We start from the raw sequence: 17,108 nt of genomic DNA on the forward strand, positions 1-17,108 counted from the left end.
GGCCAAGTTGATACTTGTAACTCCAAGAGGGAGTATTTATGCTCGATAGTGGGTTCATGCCTCCATTGAATGCGGGACGATGATGTAAAGTTCTAAGGTTGTGGATGTGGCTGTTGCCACTAGGGATAAAACATCGATGCTTTGTCTAAGGATATTTGTGTTGATTACATTACGCACCATACTTAATGCAATTGTCTGTTGCTTGCAACTTAATACCGGAAGGGGTTCGGATGATAACCTGAAAGTGGACTATTTAGGCATAGATGCATGCTGGATAGCGGTCTATGTACTTTTGTCGTAATGCCCTGATTAAATCTCATAGTACTCATCATGATATATGTATGTGCATTGTTATGCCTTCTTTATTTGTCAATTGCCCAACTGTAATTTGTTCACCCAACATGCTATTTATCTTATGGGAGAGACACCGCTAGTGAACTGTGGACCCCGGTCCATTCTTTACATCTGAAATACAATCTACTGCAATTGTTCTTTACTGTTCTTTGCAAACAATCATCATCATCCACACTATACATCTAATCCTTTGTTACAGCAAGCCGGTGAGATTGACAACCTCACTGTTACGTTGGGGCAAAGTACTTTGATTGTGTTGTGCAGGTTCCACGTTGGCGCCGGAATCCCTGGTGTTGCGCCGCACTACACTTTGCTGCCATCAACCTTCAACGTGCTTCTTGGCTCCTCCTGGTTCGATAAACCTTGGTTTCTTTCTGAGGGAAAACTTGCTACTGTACGCATCACACCTTCCTCTTGGGGTTCCCAACGGACGTGTGTTAATTGCACGCATCAATGGAGATCTCCGGCAGGGTTTCGCCGTAAGCGTTGTGGGAGAAGATGGAGGAGGAGAGAGGCTAGGGTTTGGGAGAGAGGGGGTGGCTAGGGCGCCGGCCAGGGAGCCCCCTTTGATGGTGCGGCCAACTTGTGTAGGATGCTCCCTCCCTCTCCTCCTCATTATATAGGTGGAACCCCAAGGGTTTGCCCAAAGTCTTCGAATAAGACCCCAATTCAAAAACTGTCATATGGACGAAACCTAGAGGGACAGGGACTCTCCCCTTCCCCCCTTTCTTTGGCCGGCCAAGGAGGTGGAGTCCACCATGGACTCCACCCTCCCACTTGGTTGGCTGGTTAGGGTTGGTGGAGTCCAACCGGGACTCCACCTTCCATGGTGATTTCTTCCAGAAGATTCTAGAACATTCTAGCGCCTTCCATAAATGCAGCGGATCATTTCCAAACTTGGAAAGTGACTTCCTATATATGAATCTTATTCTCCGGACCATTCCGGATCTCCTCGTGATGTCCTGGATCCCATCCGAGACTCCGAACAAACATTCGAACTCCATTCCATATTCCATATCTACTTAAAACGACATCAAACCTTAAGTGTGTCACCCTACGGTTCGTGAACTATGCAGACATGATTGAGACTTCTCTCCAACCAATAACCAATAGCGGGATCTGGAGATCCATAATGGCTCCCACACATTCAATGATAACTTAGTGATCGATTGAACCATTTACATACGATACCGATTCCTTTTGTCGCGCGATATTTTACTTGTCCGAGGTTCGATCATCGGTATCACGATACCTTGTTCAACCTCGTCACCGACAAGTACTGTTTACTAGTACCGTGGCATATCATCTCTTGTGAACTATTCACATGCTTGCAAGCTAATCAGACGACATTCCATCGAGAGGGCCCAGAGTATATCTATTCGTCATCGGGATGGACAAATCCCACTCTTGATCCATATGCCTCAACTCATACTTTACGAATACTTAATCCCACCTTTATAACCACCCATTTACGCAGTGGCGTTTGATGTAATCAAAGTACCCTTCCGGTATAAGTGATTTGCATGATCTCATGGTCGAAGGACTAGGTAACTATGTATCGAAAGCTTATAGCAAACTGAACTTAATGACGTGATCTTATGCTACGCTTATTTGAGTGTATGTCCATTATATCATTCACCTAATGATATAACCTTGTTATTAATAACATCCAATGTTCATGATCACGAAACCTTGATCATCTATTAATCAACAAGCTATTTATACAAGAGGCTTATTAGGGACTTCTTGTTGTTTACATAACACACATGTATCAATGTTTCGGTTAATACAATTATAGCATGGTATGCAAACATTTATCATAAACACAAAGATATATAATAACCACTTTATTATTGCCTCTTGGGCATATCTCCAACAAATTGGTCCATTCATGCATGGCAAAGGGTGGGATAAAATATTAGTCCCACCTTGCTAGTTTAGAGAGAGTTAAACTTCTTATAAGGGAGACTACTCCACTTGTTGGATGACTGCTTATGAGATCATACTTCAATTCATTCTCCTACCAATTTGTTTAGGCTCATTGTCAGATAATATATTGCTCTTACCAATTAGTTTAGACTTGTTGCTTTTCTACTCTATGGTGTTTTGCATGACTAATTTAATCTCAACATTTTTAGTCATGTTTTATCTACTGCTTTCATCAATTAAATTATGGAGAAATTGCTAATAATTCCAATAGAAACTGATTTTTTGCAGATTATTTGTATGACTACACATTAAATCCACCATTGGTGTCGCGACAGGCCCATATGAATTTTGGGTGGAAGCATAGTAGAAGCTTACAAGATGCATGGGCTACTTATGCTTTCAAATTTTCGGCCATTTGATTTTCATGTACAGCTTGTGTAACCCACGAACTGTATTCTCCTCGAAATAGGCTTTCGCCCCGCTTTATAAATAAAGCCGCAACGGCCGAACCGATACATGGTGGTGAGGAGAACCTCTTACAAAGCAGATCAAGAATAAACAAAAAGAACACGAAAACCAAAACTTGCGGCAACATTGAAAACAGCCCGAGTTGCAACGGAGCTCCACAACAGCGCCCCCAAGAGGGTAACGACGCATTACGCCGTCGCCGTCGAGACCGCAAGGTCTAGGTTTTCACCCGGAGCCATCCCGCAGGGAGGATGCCCACAACGACGCCCCCAAGAGGGTTGCGACACCCGCAGGCATCGCCGTTGCTGGTGCTAAGGCGCTGAGCTTTCGCCCGGAAGCATCCTCACACCATGCCCGGAGAACTTAGCCGCCCGTAGCCACCGAGGTAGGTTTCCGAAACAAGATCTGGGAGCTACCAAAGCCGAAGCGCCGCCAACCCCAGGAACACCCATCGTCCGCTCCACGCCATCCGCATGACCGAAGAGTGGGACCACCACCACCGCAACGTTGCCCGCCGTAGAGCCAACCGTGCAGTCCGCCTTCCGGGGCCGCCGCCCCGGCATCCCGCGAGCTCGAGCCCATGAACTAGCCACCACGCGGCAACACCGACGGATTGGACAGGGTAGGCCAACACCATAGCTGACAGTCATCAGGGCCAGCGCTAGTTAGGGGAGGGGATCCGCCCTCCGGCACACAAGGTGCCCACCGTTCGGACGTGGTAGCACTACCAATTAGGCCTAGATCAGGCCCGACCGCCTGTCAGGCCCGGAACAGGCCCCATTAGACGTGCTACCGCGCTGCTATGCCCACGTCGCCGATGCCATCCAACTGCAGCTCTGTGCCGAGCCAACCCATGCCGCCACCGGCAGACCACCATGTGTTAGGCAGACGCCAAGAGCGGCGTCACCGCGACCTCACTCCTCGCAAGGCAGCCCCGACCGAGGCCGCACACCGCCACAAAGGTGCACCCCCGCCGCAACGCCCGGGGACATAGTTGCACCGTAACCGACGCCACCACGCCGCCGATCAAGCCCGTCACTTTGTCGGCATCCAAGAACTCGCCTTTGAACGCCGGCAAGAACATCCGATGACTCGCCCGAGCAAGATCGGGGACGAACGCAGAGCTGCCCGGGCCGCCAGATCTGGGCCCGCCTGGCCCAGACCTAGATCCAGCCGCAGTGCAGCACGGAGGGTGCCCCGCCGGCGGCGGCCCTGCCCAGGCCCGCCTTGGCCATGGTCAGTGCCCACAAGGCACAGATCGGGGCCCAGCTGCCCCGTCCTGCGCCGCGCCGCCAGGCTGCCCCCTCCGTCGCCGCGCTGCGCCGCCTGCCCTGGCTCGCGCTGCGCCGCCACCTCCTTCGCCATGAGCCGCCGCCGCCATGCCTTGCCGTACCGTCGCCGGACCGAATCCCGGATGCCCCGAAGCGCATCGCCGCCGGCTGCATCTGTCCCGCGCAGAGCCCCCCGCGCGCGGGTGAGGAAGAGCCCGCCGCCGCCGGCACCACGTGGGCTTTGCCCGGCGGCGCTCGCCGGCGGCGGCGGGGAGGAGAGGAGGAGGGAGGGCGGGGCGCGGGGTGAGGCTAAGGTTCGCCCCGGTCGCCCGCGGGGAGCGACGCGGAGCGAAACGGTTCCGTGCTGAAGCCTCACTGGGCCTTCTTTCCGAACTGTATTCTTTGAATCCGACTCAGAACTGGATCTTCCGGATAGTGGTGACCTGACCCCTGAGACTGTCGACCGCGAGGCATAGCCGCCCGCTCATCTCGAAGGTGTTTACCAGAGGATCCCAGCTCGAGTGGTTACTCGTCGGCCCCGAACGGGAGGGGAAACGTGCGGTGCGCCTCGGTCGCCACATCGACCTCCAGCAACCCGTCAGGTTCACGGGGCTTCTCGTTCACCCATGTACGGCCGGTGGTCACCATGTAGAGCTTGCCACCAAGGAGCACAGGCGGCGAGGTGTGCAACACGGTAGACTGGGTATGGGCGTATGGCACGAACGCTGGCGCCACCCGCCGCCTTGATAAAAAGTTATGTGCATTGATGCAGAGTCCGGGTTATTCCTTCTTCTTTTGAAAAAAGGAAACAGTCCATGTCTAGGCTTTTGAGTTAAAGCCTAGAGCTAGAGCTTGGCATAGAGTAGGCGCTGGAAGTCGCTGAGGATTTCGGCCTCTGTACAAATATGGACGCGCACGCCGCCGCCCCCCTGGCCGCCGTCCATGAGGTAGACAAACCCGGCGCGCTCCGACTCAGCGCGCACCATCGCCAGCGGCTTTCCCCACCCGAAATCCACGTCGTACACCGGCATGCCCAGCCAGCTGATCACCCTTAGCTCGGTCTCCGGCATGCAGCCAGCCGGCGCCGGCTGGCCGTCCGTCTCCACGAGGCTCAGCTCGAAGTAGTCGATCGCCGAGCGCACCAGCTCGTCGTCCATCCGGCGCACAGCGCCTGTGATGCGGCCGGTCACGGAGGACAGGTTCTCCGCGGAGGTGACTTCGCGCACCTTGCCAGCGGCGCCCAGCCAGATGATCCCGTTGCCGAAGTAGCCGGCAGGGAGCGGCGGCCTCAGGCTGCGCCGAACGCTGGCCGGGAAGGTGAGGCGCGTCGTGGCGTCCGGAGGCAGCCGGCGGGCGACGCACACGCACCGCCACACGTGGGCGCTCAGTGCGCTGAACGTGCTCACGCGGCCGCTGTCCCCGGCGCAGGCACGCTTGAGAGCGGCGACCTGGTCCTTGGAGATGTCGAATGTCTCGCTGACGATTGGCCCGGACGGGTCGGATAGGTTCAGCTTGGGGCAGAAGACGGAGAGGGCGTCGGGGTGGACGAAGGGCGGGGAGCGCGCGCGGAGGAGTGTGCGGTCGTGGACGGCGGGGAGTTCTTGCGCCGCCGAGGGGTTCCTGGAGAAGGCGGACCACGTCTGGAAGAAGTGGAACGCGCTGATGGCGTCGGCGGCGACGTGGTGCATCGCGGTGCCTAACGCCACGCCGCCGCACTTCAAGAAGGTCACCTGGACGGCGCACATGATGGACGGCGAGTCGTGCTGGACGCGGGGAACAAAGAGCCTCCTTAGCTCCGGCGATGGCCTAAAGCTTCTGAAGTCGTCAACGGTGAGGCCCGAGCGAGCGACAACGAAGAGCGCGCCATGGCCGGCGCAGTCGATCTCTGCCCGGCCGTGGACGCCCACGCCGAGACGACCGGCCAGCGGGTAGAAGGCCACCAGAGCCTTGGCCATCGCCACCTTCATCCTGGCCACATCGAAGAAGTGCTCGACGGTGGCGCCGGAGTCGGAGCGGTAGAAGTAGACGGTGGGGGTGTGGCCTCGGTTGATGAGCATGAGGTCGAGCGGGGAGAGCCACAGGCCTCGCCTAGGCGTCTCCTCGCTGGGTGTCACCATGCACGACTCCACCACCTTCACCTCCCCCACACCAGTTTTCCTTTTCCTCCTCTTCGACAGCAAGGCACCCATTTTCCTTGCGCTGATTGAAAGCTGAGGTCGAAGAAGAAAGTAGACAGAGGTATTGTCACTCTTTGCAGCTCTCGCGCTTCCTCCATTTTATACTCCAGTTTCATGTCGCGCAAACATATACACAGAAACACAAATACAAAGTTACACACGCGCACAGTGTCCAAATTATTTTCAAATATCGAGCTTCCGATCCAGAAGTTCCGGCCAAAAGAATCAGATGCTCGAATGGAATGCCACCATAGTAGTGGAACTAAAAGAAGGATCCTCAACAATTACAAGAATAGGAACATCGTCTAATATTCTTGGTATTGCATATGTTGCTATCACGCGTATATTTTTTCAAAAGTAGGAGCATCTTCCAGCTTCTGCATACACACAACCTTTATTTATTAATTAGCAAATGCTAGTAAAAGCCATCCAACGATTATACAAGCCAAAGCAGCCAACACAACACCACCGAGCACAGCAATAGCAGTCCATCGCCAGCTCCCGGCGAGATTTCTAAACCTCCAAACCGTCCCATGCAAGAGAGGAGCCTAGATCTGCCCTAGTACATATGCGTAGCTGCCCCAATGCGCCCGCTCTGGATGATGCCGCCTCCGCTATATTTCACTGGCCATTTTCACGGTGTAGATCGATGCAAAGACTCTCCTCACACCCCACACCAGCCACCGATACCACCGTGGTGCCAAGCATCACCTCCTCCATGTGCGCGATCACCTATGGACATCGCGGTCGCCGCCGATACGCCACAGAACCATGCCGCCAAGTACTACCGGCCAACACAACTTGAAGTCTCAGGAAGATCTGTCCCAGCCCAGCGCGCTCTTCCCGAAAATACCACACCAACTCCTAGCCACTTCTTGCCCCTCAGCAATGGCGGCTTGCTACGACGGCGATGACGCGGCGGCAAATAGTTTCAGGAGGAGGTCGCTGCATGATTGGGAGGCGCCCTTCCTTTACGAGGCGGGGTACATGGCCCCGCCTGACATGGTGCCCCAGCGGCGAGCGGCGTTCAGCGTCGGCGGATATCAATCTCGCCGATCCCACAAGGCCACGAGCACATGGCGGCCATCCGCGCAGCGTGGGCGCGGTTGACGGAGGAATGCCATTGGGATCGTGCCTGGGATCCCAAGAACAACCTCACCTAGGCGCGAGCAGGAGCACACGACCTACGATGGCGTCGCCCACCACCCCCCCCCCACACACAAGAACGTTTGTGCGCGGAGGCGATGGTGTGGCGCGCCGTGCTGGATCCGGACGGCTGTCATGGATCACATCTAGGTAGGCAACAACTCGCCGCCCCTGGGTTATGTCTGGGCGCCACAACGCATGGAATCGGGGGTTCTCCTCCACATCGGCAGCATCCTCTGTGGTCTCCTCGCGCAGCCTCAGAAGCTCCATGAAGGAGGAGATCGAGAAGGAGCTCGACCTGCCGCCGCGGAAGCGGTCTGACGGCAACATTTACGGGATCGTCATCCGCGACCGTGTCGCGGCACCATTACCTCCTCGCGGGCGTCTCCGCCTCGTGAATCTGAAGAAGGAGATAGACTGGGTGCCGCCACCACCAGAAGCCACTACACAGATCGCCTTCCGGAGCAACGACGACTTGGAGGAGTATCCCGGCCAGCACATGGCCATGCGTGCCTCCTACAAGAGGTGCCACCGGCCTTGGTATGCGCTCGCCTGTTCCAGGAGGGAAGCGGAGGAGAAGGAGCACCGACGGAAGCGGGAGGGCGCACGATTGCTGGGCCTCGTCGTCGACCTTGGCGACGATGACGACAGGAAGACGCCGGCAAGGGGAGCAGCAGCGGCGGCGATCCCGGCCAGGGCAACAGTCATAGTGGCAACGGCGGCCAGGGAAGCAGCAGCGGTGCCGCGGCCAGCTGATGGTTGACGGTGGCGACATCAGCGGCGATGAGGACTATACCTTCTTCTACCCCACCTCGACTGCTAGCCGTCATCTTTTTATGTTTTAAATTATGTTTTCATTTTATCTATGTAAAAATCGCCTAAATATGAACAGCCTTCGTCTAAATATGATTGAATTTGCCCCTACTAATGGGCCGGCAAACGGAGGCCGAATACTTATTCGGCTCTCTTTCTGTCTAGAAAACTAAACTCGGTCCCAACACGTGACCGGATCCGGATCCAGTTCGATCTGGGCTGCAAATCTATTTCCTCCCCGATTCCGACTTAATATCCAACACCGATTCCTTTTTCCTCCATAAATTGATCGACACCCAGCGGCGGCATCGAGTCAACAAAGAACAAAAAAGCAGTACTCCAGTACGGATCTAAGGGAAAATGAAGTATTTCTGGGCGGATAGTGATCTCGGTGAGAAGAAGGAGCGTTTGGCGGATGAAGATGAGCATATGCAGACCGAGGATGAAGATCAGGAGGAGGAGGATATCAGATATGAGAATGAAGATGTCATCTTGCCCGCCTCCCTGTGTCCGCCTGCTCATGGACAAGACGGCGATCCATGGAGCGGCTTCGTGCTCCTTGACCTCCAGGCTTACTTCTCCGAACGCCGCAACGCCACCACCGCGTCCTGCGAGATGAGGGGTGGCAAGGGGATCATCCATGTCACCTTCTGCTCCGCCGCCCCGCCGCTCGTATCCTACTTCTGCGTCCACTACAGCGGCAGCTTGAAGCTCTCGCATTTCGCGGTGCAGCCCGAAATCGTCGCCTCGGACGGCGGCCTCGCCCTCCTCCGCGTCCCCCTTGGCGATGAAAGCTATAGCTTGGACCCCAACATCAGCGAATACTTCATCTATCACGCCGGAATCATGGGGCAGAGCCCAACCCTCACGGAGCTCCCGCACACCACACCAGCATCGTGCGCCACTGCCCCAACCGCCAGCGCCACCGCGACAACCATGACTGCGCTCACTGCAGCTACACCATCGCCTCGCTCTGCCCCACGCACACACATCACTCTTACCAATACCAACTCATTCTGCTTCACAAGGACACCATGGCCTGGAGCTACGAGACCATCCCGACAAACAAGGAGACGGCCAACTCTCACCCTTGCACTACCAATACCATCAACATCGGGGGAAAGCAAGGCACCGTGGGCTGGGTCGATCTCTGGCAGGGCATACTCTTCTGCGACGTGCTCGCCGCCGAGGGACGGCGCGCGCTTCGCTACGTCCCGCTGCCGCCGCCTTTCGTGGAGAAGAGGGGTGTCTATATGGGCCCTCCGAGATGTTGTCGGGACATTGCCGTCGTCGATGGTTTCATCAAGTGCGTCCACCTGCAGGTCCGGATTGTGCCGGGTTCGTCCACCTATGAAGGCGGATTCACCTCAGATGGATGGTCAGCTTCACTATGGAGCATGGAGATCACCGACTCGCTGTCGGAGCCATGGTACCTGGACTGTGAGCTCGATTCCACTGACCTGTGTGATTCTCTGCCTGAGCTGAGGGTCGATCCCGGTACGGCGCAGCCGACGTTGCAGAGGCTCCACATTGGCCAGCCCACCCTGAGCCTGCAGGACGACGGCGTCATCTACTTCCTCAGAAAGATCGACCACCGGGACGACGACCGCAACGGGTGGGTGCTCGCTGTTGACACGGCGAAAAAGACGATACAGGGTGTGGCTGGATTCGGATGTGAAAGAACACTAGGTTTTTATTTTATTTTTTATATTCAATATAAGCAAGCAAGCCGCCTCATTAAAAACCTTCCAGTCCCCTTAGGTACCCTGGTAAGGAAAAGAGTGCGTCAAAACTTGCTGCAACGAGATACATGAAGATTACAACCTCTCTTTTAATAACAGCTCCCTAACACATTCTGGAGCGTCATTGCTAAGGGAACCACTAAGCCCAGCCTTGCCTAATTGCGCGAGCACATGCGCAATACCGTTGCTTACACGATCCACTTTTGAGACAACAATTTCTCTGTAGACCTTGAGAATTTCTCTAGCTTCTAAAATGATAGCCCAGCTGGATGACTGTTCTACAGAAACCGACGAAATTGACTGAACAGCATACAAGCAGTCTGACTCCAGAATAGCAGGCCACTGTCGGAGATGAACCAGATGCCGAAGTCCATCAAGACACGCAATAACTTCAGCTTCCTCTGCGCTGCTACAAAAAGGAATAAGTTTCCATTCCGTCAGAATTACCCTCCCGCGGTGGTCTCGTATGAAGATTCCTACACCTCCTTGCTTTGAGACAGCATCCCACCCGGCATCAACATTGGCCTTGATTTTCCCTTCACTTGGCGCTTTCCAGGACGAAACTTGTAGGAGCTTCTCATCGCCACCCGGCGAGACCGCTGCAAAGGAAGATTGATAGTTCACCAAGAATTGGACGGACGCAGTGATAGATGCCTTCCCGTCGCCATGAATGACGTTGTTCCGGTGGTGCCATGCCCGCTAGAGTAGGAAAATGATCTTCGCACGTACGTCAGCCACCGAATTACTTAAAAGGGTAAATAGCCAATCACTATCAGCCTGCAGAAAATCTACTTCTGGCGGTAATGTCCACTGGTTCCGAAGTTCATCTCTTAGTGCTCTGGCTAAGGTACACCGAATCAAAGCATGGTGTGTATCCTCCACTTCGCGCCCACAGATGGAACATATCGGGTTTATAGTATTAATTCTTCGATGTAAACCCTCAAGCACACCAAGAGAACCCGTCGCAGCACGCCATGCAAACACACGCACCTTCGGAGGTACAGAGGCCTTCCATATTAACTGCCAAATTTTACGATTGCCGTCTGGTTCAGAACTTGATTGGCCAGAGACGAACTGCTGACGAGATTCCTGCATACCGATCCTATAAGCGGGTCGCACACTGAAGATTCCGTTGCTTTCTCCACTCCAGGCTAAAAAGTCTTCAGTAGATCGAGCTGGTAATTTGATATTCAGAATAGTATTCGCATCATGTGGCCAGCAACATTCACGAACAGCTTCTTCATCCCAAGATCTAGTGATTGGATTGATCAACTCCGAGACCCACTTTCTTCTCAAGGAACCGCGTTTGCCATCAATTTTGAGTGACCCTGGCCGAGGCAGCCAGTTATCTCTGAATATTTTAACCTTGGAACCGTCCCCAATTCTCCACACAATACCTTTTTTTAGCAGTTCTAGGCCATGCACAATACCCTTCCAGGTCTGAGATTGATTTTGTATGAAAGCAGTGTCAATGAGGTTACCAGATGGATAATAACGGGCCTTTAACAATCTAGCACACAGGCTGTTTGGAAAATGAAGCAAACGCCATGCTTGGCGAGCGAGGAGAGCCTGATTAAAGATTCTAAGATCACGAAAACCAATACCTCCCTGGGACTTTGGCATAGTAAGTTTGTCCCAAGATAACCAGTGCATCTTACGTTTGTTCTGCTCATCTCCCCACCAGAAATTTCGGATGATTTGTTCCAAGTCATCAATCAGACCCATAGGGAATTTAAAAACCCCCATTGCGTACGTGGAGATAGCTTGAAGGATTGACTTGATAAGGATTTCTTTCGCCCCCGAGGACATATACTTCTCGCACCAATCGCTAGCATGCTTCGAAAATTTTCCTTTTGTTTTAACAAATTTACCTTTTTTAAGTCTGCCTTCAGGAACAGGCAATCCCAAATACTTCTCCTCAAAACAGGTTGTATCATATTGCAATATATCCTTGTTCTCGGCTTGCACCTCCATGGTGCACTGATCTCCAAACAAAATAGAGCACTTCCCCAAGCTAACAAGTTGGCCCGTACCTTTTTCATATCGGTTCAAAATGGACTTAATTACTGAAGCTTGGTTAACCGAGGCCTCAAAAAATAGCAAACTGTCATCCGCAAATAACAAGTGGGAAATTCCAGGAGCTCTCCGACAAATATGAAATTCCCGAAGAGAGTTATTCTCTATCTCCTTACGAATGAGACAAGATAGACCATCAGCAACAAATAAGAAAAGGTACGGAGAAAGAGGATCACCTTGACGGATTCCGCGAGTTGGGGTGAAGGAGTCCAACAATTGACCGTTAAAGCGAATTGTATAACGTACAGTGGTAACACACTCCATTACCCACCGTATCCATGTACTGTGAAAGCCCAATTTCGCTAAAACCCCTTCCAAGAACCTCCAGTCCACGCGATCATACGCCTTGGCCATATCCAATTTGTACGCACAGAAATTCCTACGAGCTGCTGAACCTGTCTGAATTGAGTGGATGCACTCAAACGCCATCAATGCATTATCCGTAATTAGACGCCCAGGAATAAAAGCACTCTGAGTCGGTGATATAATATCCTGGAGTATCGGCCTAAGACGGTTGACCAGACACGTCGATACTACCTTAAAAATCACATTGCAAAGGCTGATAGGCCTAAAATCTTTCAAAGCCTCCGGATCATTATTCTTGGGGATTAAAACAATAACCGTGTCATTCACCCCTTCTGGCATAATCCCTGTATCAAAAAAGCGTTGCACAGCTTGTACCACCTCTTCCTTCAACAAATCCCAATTCCGCTGCAAAAAACGCGCCGGAAAACCATCCGGCCCAGGTGCTTTTAGAGGACCGATTTGGAACAAGGCATCACTGATTTCTTTCTCTGAGAATGGGGCACACAAGTTGGCGTTCATGTCCGCATCAATGCATGATTGCATGCAATCTGTAATAATGGCCGGGTCAACTAACTCCTCCTGGGTGAATAGAGATTGGAAAAAACCCGTCGCCAAGTCCCCCATCTCAGCACTATCATTAGTCCAAGTGACATCATCACGTTTCAAACGCCTAACTTTATTCTTCTGACGGCGTCTAGACGCACGCCGGTGAAAATATTTTGTATTTCGATCTCCTTCCCGTAACCATGCAACTCTCGAGCGTTGCATCCAAATAATTTCCTCCCTATATAGGAGCTCATCCATCTCCTTTTCTAGGCCAAGACGAGTCACAATACTTGGTCCATCAGTGAGCTCACGCAGTTTCTCTAGCTCAGCTCGTTTCTTCTCTATTTCTTTTGGCACAGATTTAAAGTGCGTCTTCCTCCAGTCTTGCAGGTTATCCATTACATGCCGAAGCGAAGAGGCCACATCCCCAAGGTCCCGTCCAGGAATCCTACGAGACCATGCTTCCTCTATGGCAGCAGGTAAAGAAGGCTCACGCTCCCATACAATTTCGTAGCGTCTAATAGGCACACCAGGACGCCAGTTTGTAACATGATCAGCTGACAGCAAAATAGGGCAATGATCTGAGCGAGAGGAAACAATATGACGCAATCTATGATCTGGGAACAAAGCTGACCAAGTAGGAGTCGCAACAGCACGATCCAGCCGCACCTTAACATTACGATCCCCCTTCTGTTTATTATCAAAAGTCCAAGGAGTGCCAATAAAACCAATATCATGTAAATCACAGTGAGAAAGGACCTCTCTAAAATCCATCATAAGCCGCTCTGAACGAGACGTATGAGAAAAGTGTTCTTCCTGCCACATTGCCTCATTAAAATCCCCCAACATGAGCCAAGGCCTATCCGAGCGGTCTTTTATTTGGCGAAGCTTTGTCCACATGAGATGACGGTCAGCCGGCTTTGGCTCGCCATAAATAAAAGTCCCCCTCCACATATGATCATAGGGCCCTCCACTTATATGGACATCGATATGATGAGTACTAAAAGAAAGAAGGTCGACAGTAATATCCTCCGTCCAGTAGAGCGCCAAACCCCCTCCTTTTCCATCTCCTTTTACCTGAAAACATTGTTGCATACCAATTCTGAAACGGAGATTCTCCACTCGTTCTTTCCTTTGCCTAGTTTCACAAATGAACACTAGGCTAGGCTTGTAAGTCTGTACAAGACAGAACAGTTCTTGAACACTAGGTTTTGAACTGGTGTACATTGCAAGTAGGATAGCTGAATATCTCCAGGCCACTCCAGGTGATACGGACAGGATATATTTAACGGAGAGTGCTCTAGCTAAACCAGTGAAGGATGATCACGCACCAAGCAAGGTAGCGTTAAATTTCCGGACGCCTCCGCGTTATTTGGTCGTCGGATTGATCTGCTGTCCGATTTATTAGTTTCCAGTTTGTTTGAATCGTGTAGGATATTTTCCATTAGTCAAACGTTAGTCAATTTTGATGCCTAACAGCCAGGGCCACGCGGCCCACGCCCATGTATCATTTAGACCCGTTTTAAGTTGAGCAGTGAGAAACCAGAAAATCGCCAGGGGCGGCCATATGGTTAGTGTATTTTTTTTCAACAAGGAGAAAATATATTACTATTGCAAAGAACCAATTTACATCCAGCCTTTGCATCAATACAATGTCCGGAACCTAGGCAATACATTCAGCTAAAAAGAAAAAGAAGAAAACAAGGCCCCACAACATTGATCAATCGCTCGAAGCAGCGACACCCAAACCAACACCAAAAACAACACCGGACTACATCATAGATTCTCCAAAAGCGACGCCTTCAACGAGGGAATGGTGACAAGCGCCATCGTCGCTCGGTCAACTGATCTTAGATTTTCACGTAGAAGAAAAGTTTGAGCTTTCAAAATAGTGCATTCAATAAGACAATTGCTAGATATAACCAATGAAGACCAGACTTAGGATTTTCACCTTGAAAATCGAGGCTCGGTACTTGATGGGCACCACCAAAACTGAAGTCCTCCAATGCTGTTGCCCCCACTTGCTAGACCGCAACTGCAAGTCGCCAACCAACAGACGCATAGGACCATCTGTTTGGTATTGATGTAAACATCGTCAGCCATGTTCGTACAACATCATGTGAAGTGAAGTCTTCATCGCATCCAAATGCCCATCCAGTATGCTTTAACAGTCGCGAACTTAACATGAGACATGAAGGCATTATGGTCCTCCAATCGGAGCCGCCCGACATTCTCCACATTTGTCAACACCATGGAAATCGAGACATGACATGTCCCATGGTGTCATAGGAAAAGCGAAGCTTCTTGTCACTCCTCCATGAAGCCACATGGACTGATGATATGGACGCACACGACCGGATCCCCACACGATCCAGAGATCCAGAAGCGCCATGCACCAATCTGTGTAGATCTTTGGCGGAAAAGTCCGAAACTCGCCGGCAACCAGAGCAAGAAAGACCAATAGCAAGAAGATCGGGCGAGATGGCACGAGAAGACCACTAGGGATTCCTCGCTACGAACTTTATTTGAGCCTAACCTACAACTCTCCACGCCACCAGCTGCTACCATGCAGGAGTAGAGGCGCCACCGGCAACAACGGTAGGCCCGACCACAACGCTTCCCTAGCAGCCGCCACAGCCTCCATCACTAAGCTTCCAGGGCCGCCACCCCAAGACCAGACTGCGCCGCTTAAAAACCCGAAGGTCTCCCCACCCGTTGCGACAGGGGGCACCGCCACCACGGCCGGAGCCGGCAGCAGCAACGGAGGGAGAAGAGACTAGGGAGTGGCTCTGGCGGTGCGGTCCCCCCTAGTCGCTAGGAAGGGGACGACGCGGGGATATCGTTCGGGTTATTGTAATTCATGTATAGGATACTGTATCGTCTGCGTGGTAGATTCGTAGGGCATGTACAATGGTTATACCTTAACAACACCACCTAGGATAATTGATGATGTGGAGGAGAGAGAAATAGAAAAAAGGTATGTCTTCTCTTAGCAACAATCTCTCTCACCACATATTTATTGTGATATCTTAATTATGTAGCGAAATTAAGATAAGACATTCTTATCAACCATCTTTCATGTCCTTAAATCATCATCATATTCGGATCCTGGTGATCCTATCGTGTTTGTGCATCATTGCAGGCGGGTAGATAGGAGGTTTGGTGCGGGATACTATCAATTCACAGTATCACCGTGTCTGATTGGAAGCTATCAGAGACGCATCGTGAAAGGTTGGGCTAATTTCGACTCAACAACTAGTTGAGACGTAGTGCCATCGACTAAATATGTAACTACCACTAGTAGAAATATGGCCTTTTGCACCGGTTGGTAATGGCCATATGCACCGGATGGCCAACCGGTGCAAACCATCCGGTGCAAAAGGACCCCCCCCCCCCTTTTGCACCGGTTCGCTTACTAACCGGTGCTAAAGGGGTCTCCACGTGGCCGGTTGTGGGGCGCTCGGCGGGGGAGCTTTTGCACCGGTTCGTAATACGAACCGGTGCAAAAGGGTTGTGCCGCGGCAGCGTTTTAGTGCAATTCCCTGCCGCGGCAGAACGCTGCCGCGGCAGAGACTCTGCCCATTCGAAATACGGTATAATATATTAATGCAGACAATTCAAATATATATATATAGGAAACCATTATATTACATATATCGATCAAAGTGACACACGTTCATGCATATATATATATGTCTACATCAAATTTGATATTGGATGTCGGCCACATAGTGTTCTCCGTCTGGAGCTATGACTTGCTCAAGTAAGAATCCCGCCAGCTCTTCTTGAATTGCTCGTACACGCTCGGTTGCTAGAAGACCGTTCCGCAAACGTTGGATCTAATAATTTGAAGAAGGTACGGTGGTCAATATATATATGTGTGTGTATGTGAATGAAACAGAAGGTGATAAAATAAAGCCATGAATGTTGTTTACTTACATCAAGTTGTTCCAAAATGTCCCTCTTATGGTGGGTATTCGGCGGATGAACTCGCAAACGTAGAACCCGCATAAATTATTCCCGTCCTCTTGCCTCAAGCACTTTACGAGAACAAAGTTCAATCAAAATAATATATATATAATCAAGGATGATAATAATGGTATTGAAACTAAAATCAAAGAGATGCGCGGCCTAGCCAGTAGTACTTACCGGTACATGTTTTATTCGAAGTTCTTTATTCTTTAAACCCGGAGACTTGTTGTTGAACCGTTTCCAAGCCTTGAGGAGGATATCAGCCATGTCCCCCCACGCCTCAAGGGGTTTACTCTTCGAGTCCATGA

The 17,108-nt window shown here is 51.5% G+C and overlaps 1 protein-coding gene across 1 annotated transcript; it reads right to left on the reverse strand.

Annotated features, from left to right (window-relative positions):
• Positions 1–4,789: 4,789 nt before the first annotated feature.
• LOC124700927 (putrescine hydroxycinnamoyltransferase 1-like) lies at positions 4,790–13,602 on the reverse strand. Its single transcript, XM_047232986.1, has 2 exons — positions 13,588–13,602; positions 4,790–6,160 (listed from the first exon to the last, which is right to left on the reverse strand). Exons 1-2 carry the CDS (start codon positions 13,600–13,602, stop codon positions 4,868–4,870), a joined length of 1,308 nt encoding a protein of 435 aa, XP_047088942.1. The 3' UTR covers positions 4,790–4,867.
• Between the last annotated feature and the right edge of the window lie 3,506 nt (positions 13,603–17,108).

Source organism: Lolium rigidum, chromosome 3, assembly GCF_022539505.1.
Source record: "Lolium rigidum isolate FL_2022 chromosome 3, APGP_CSIRO_Lrig_0.1, whole genome shotgun sequence".
NCBI classification, from domain to species: domain Eukaryota; kingdom Viridiplantae; phylum Streptophyta; class Magnoliopsida; order Poales; family Poaceae; genus Lolium; species Lolium rigidum.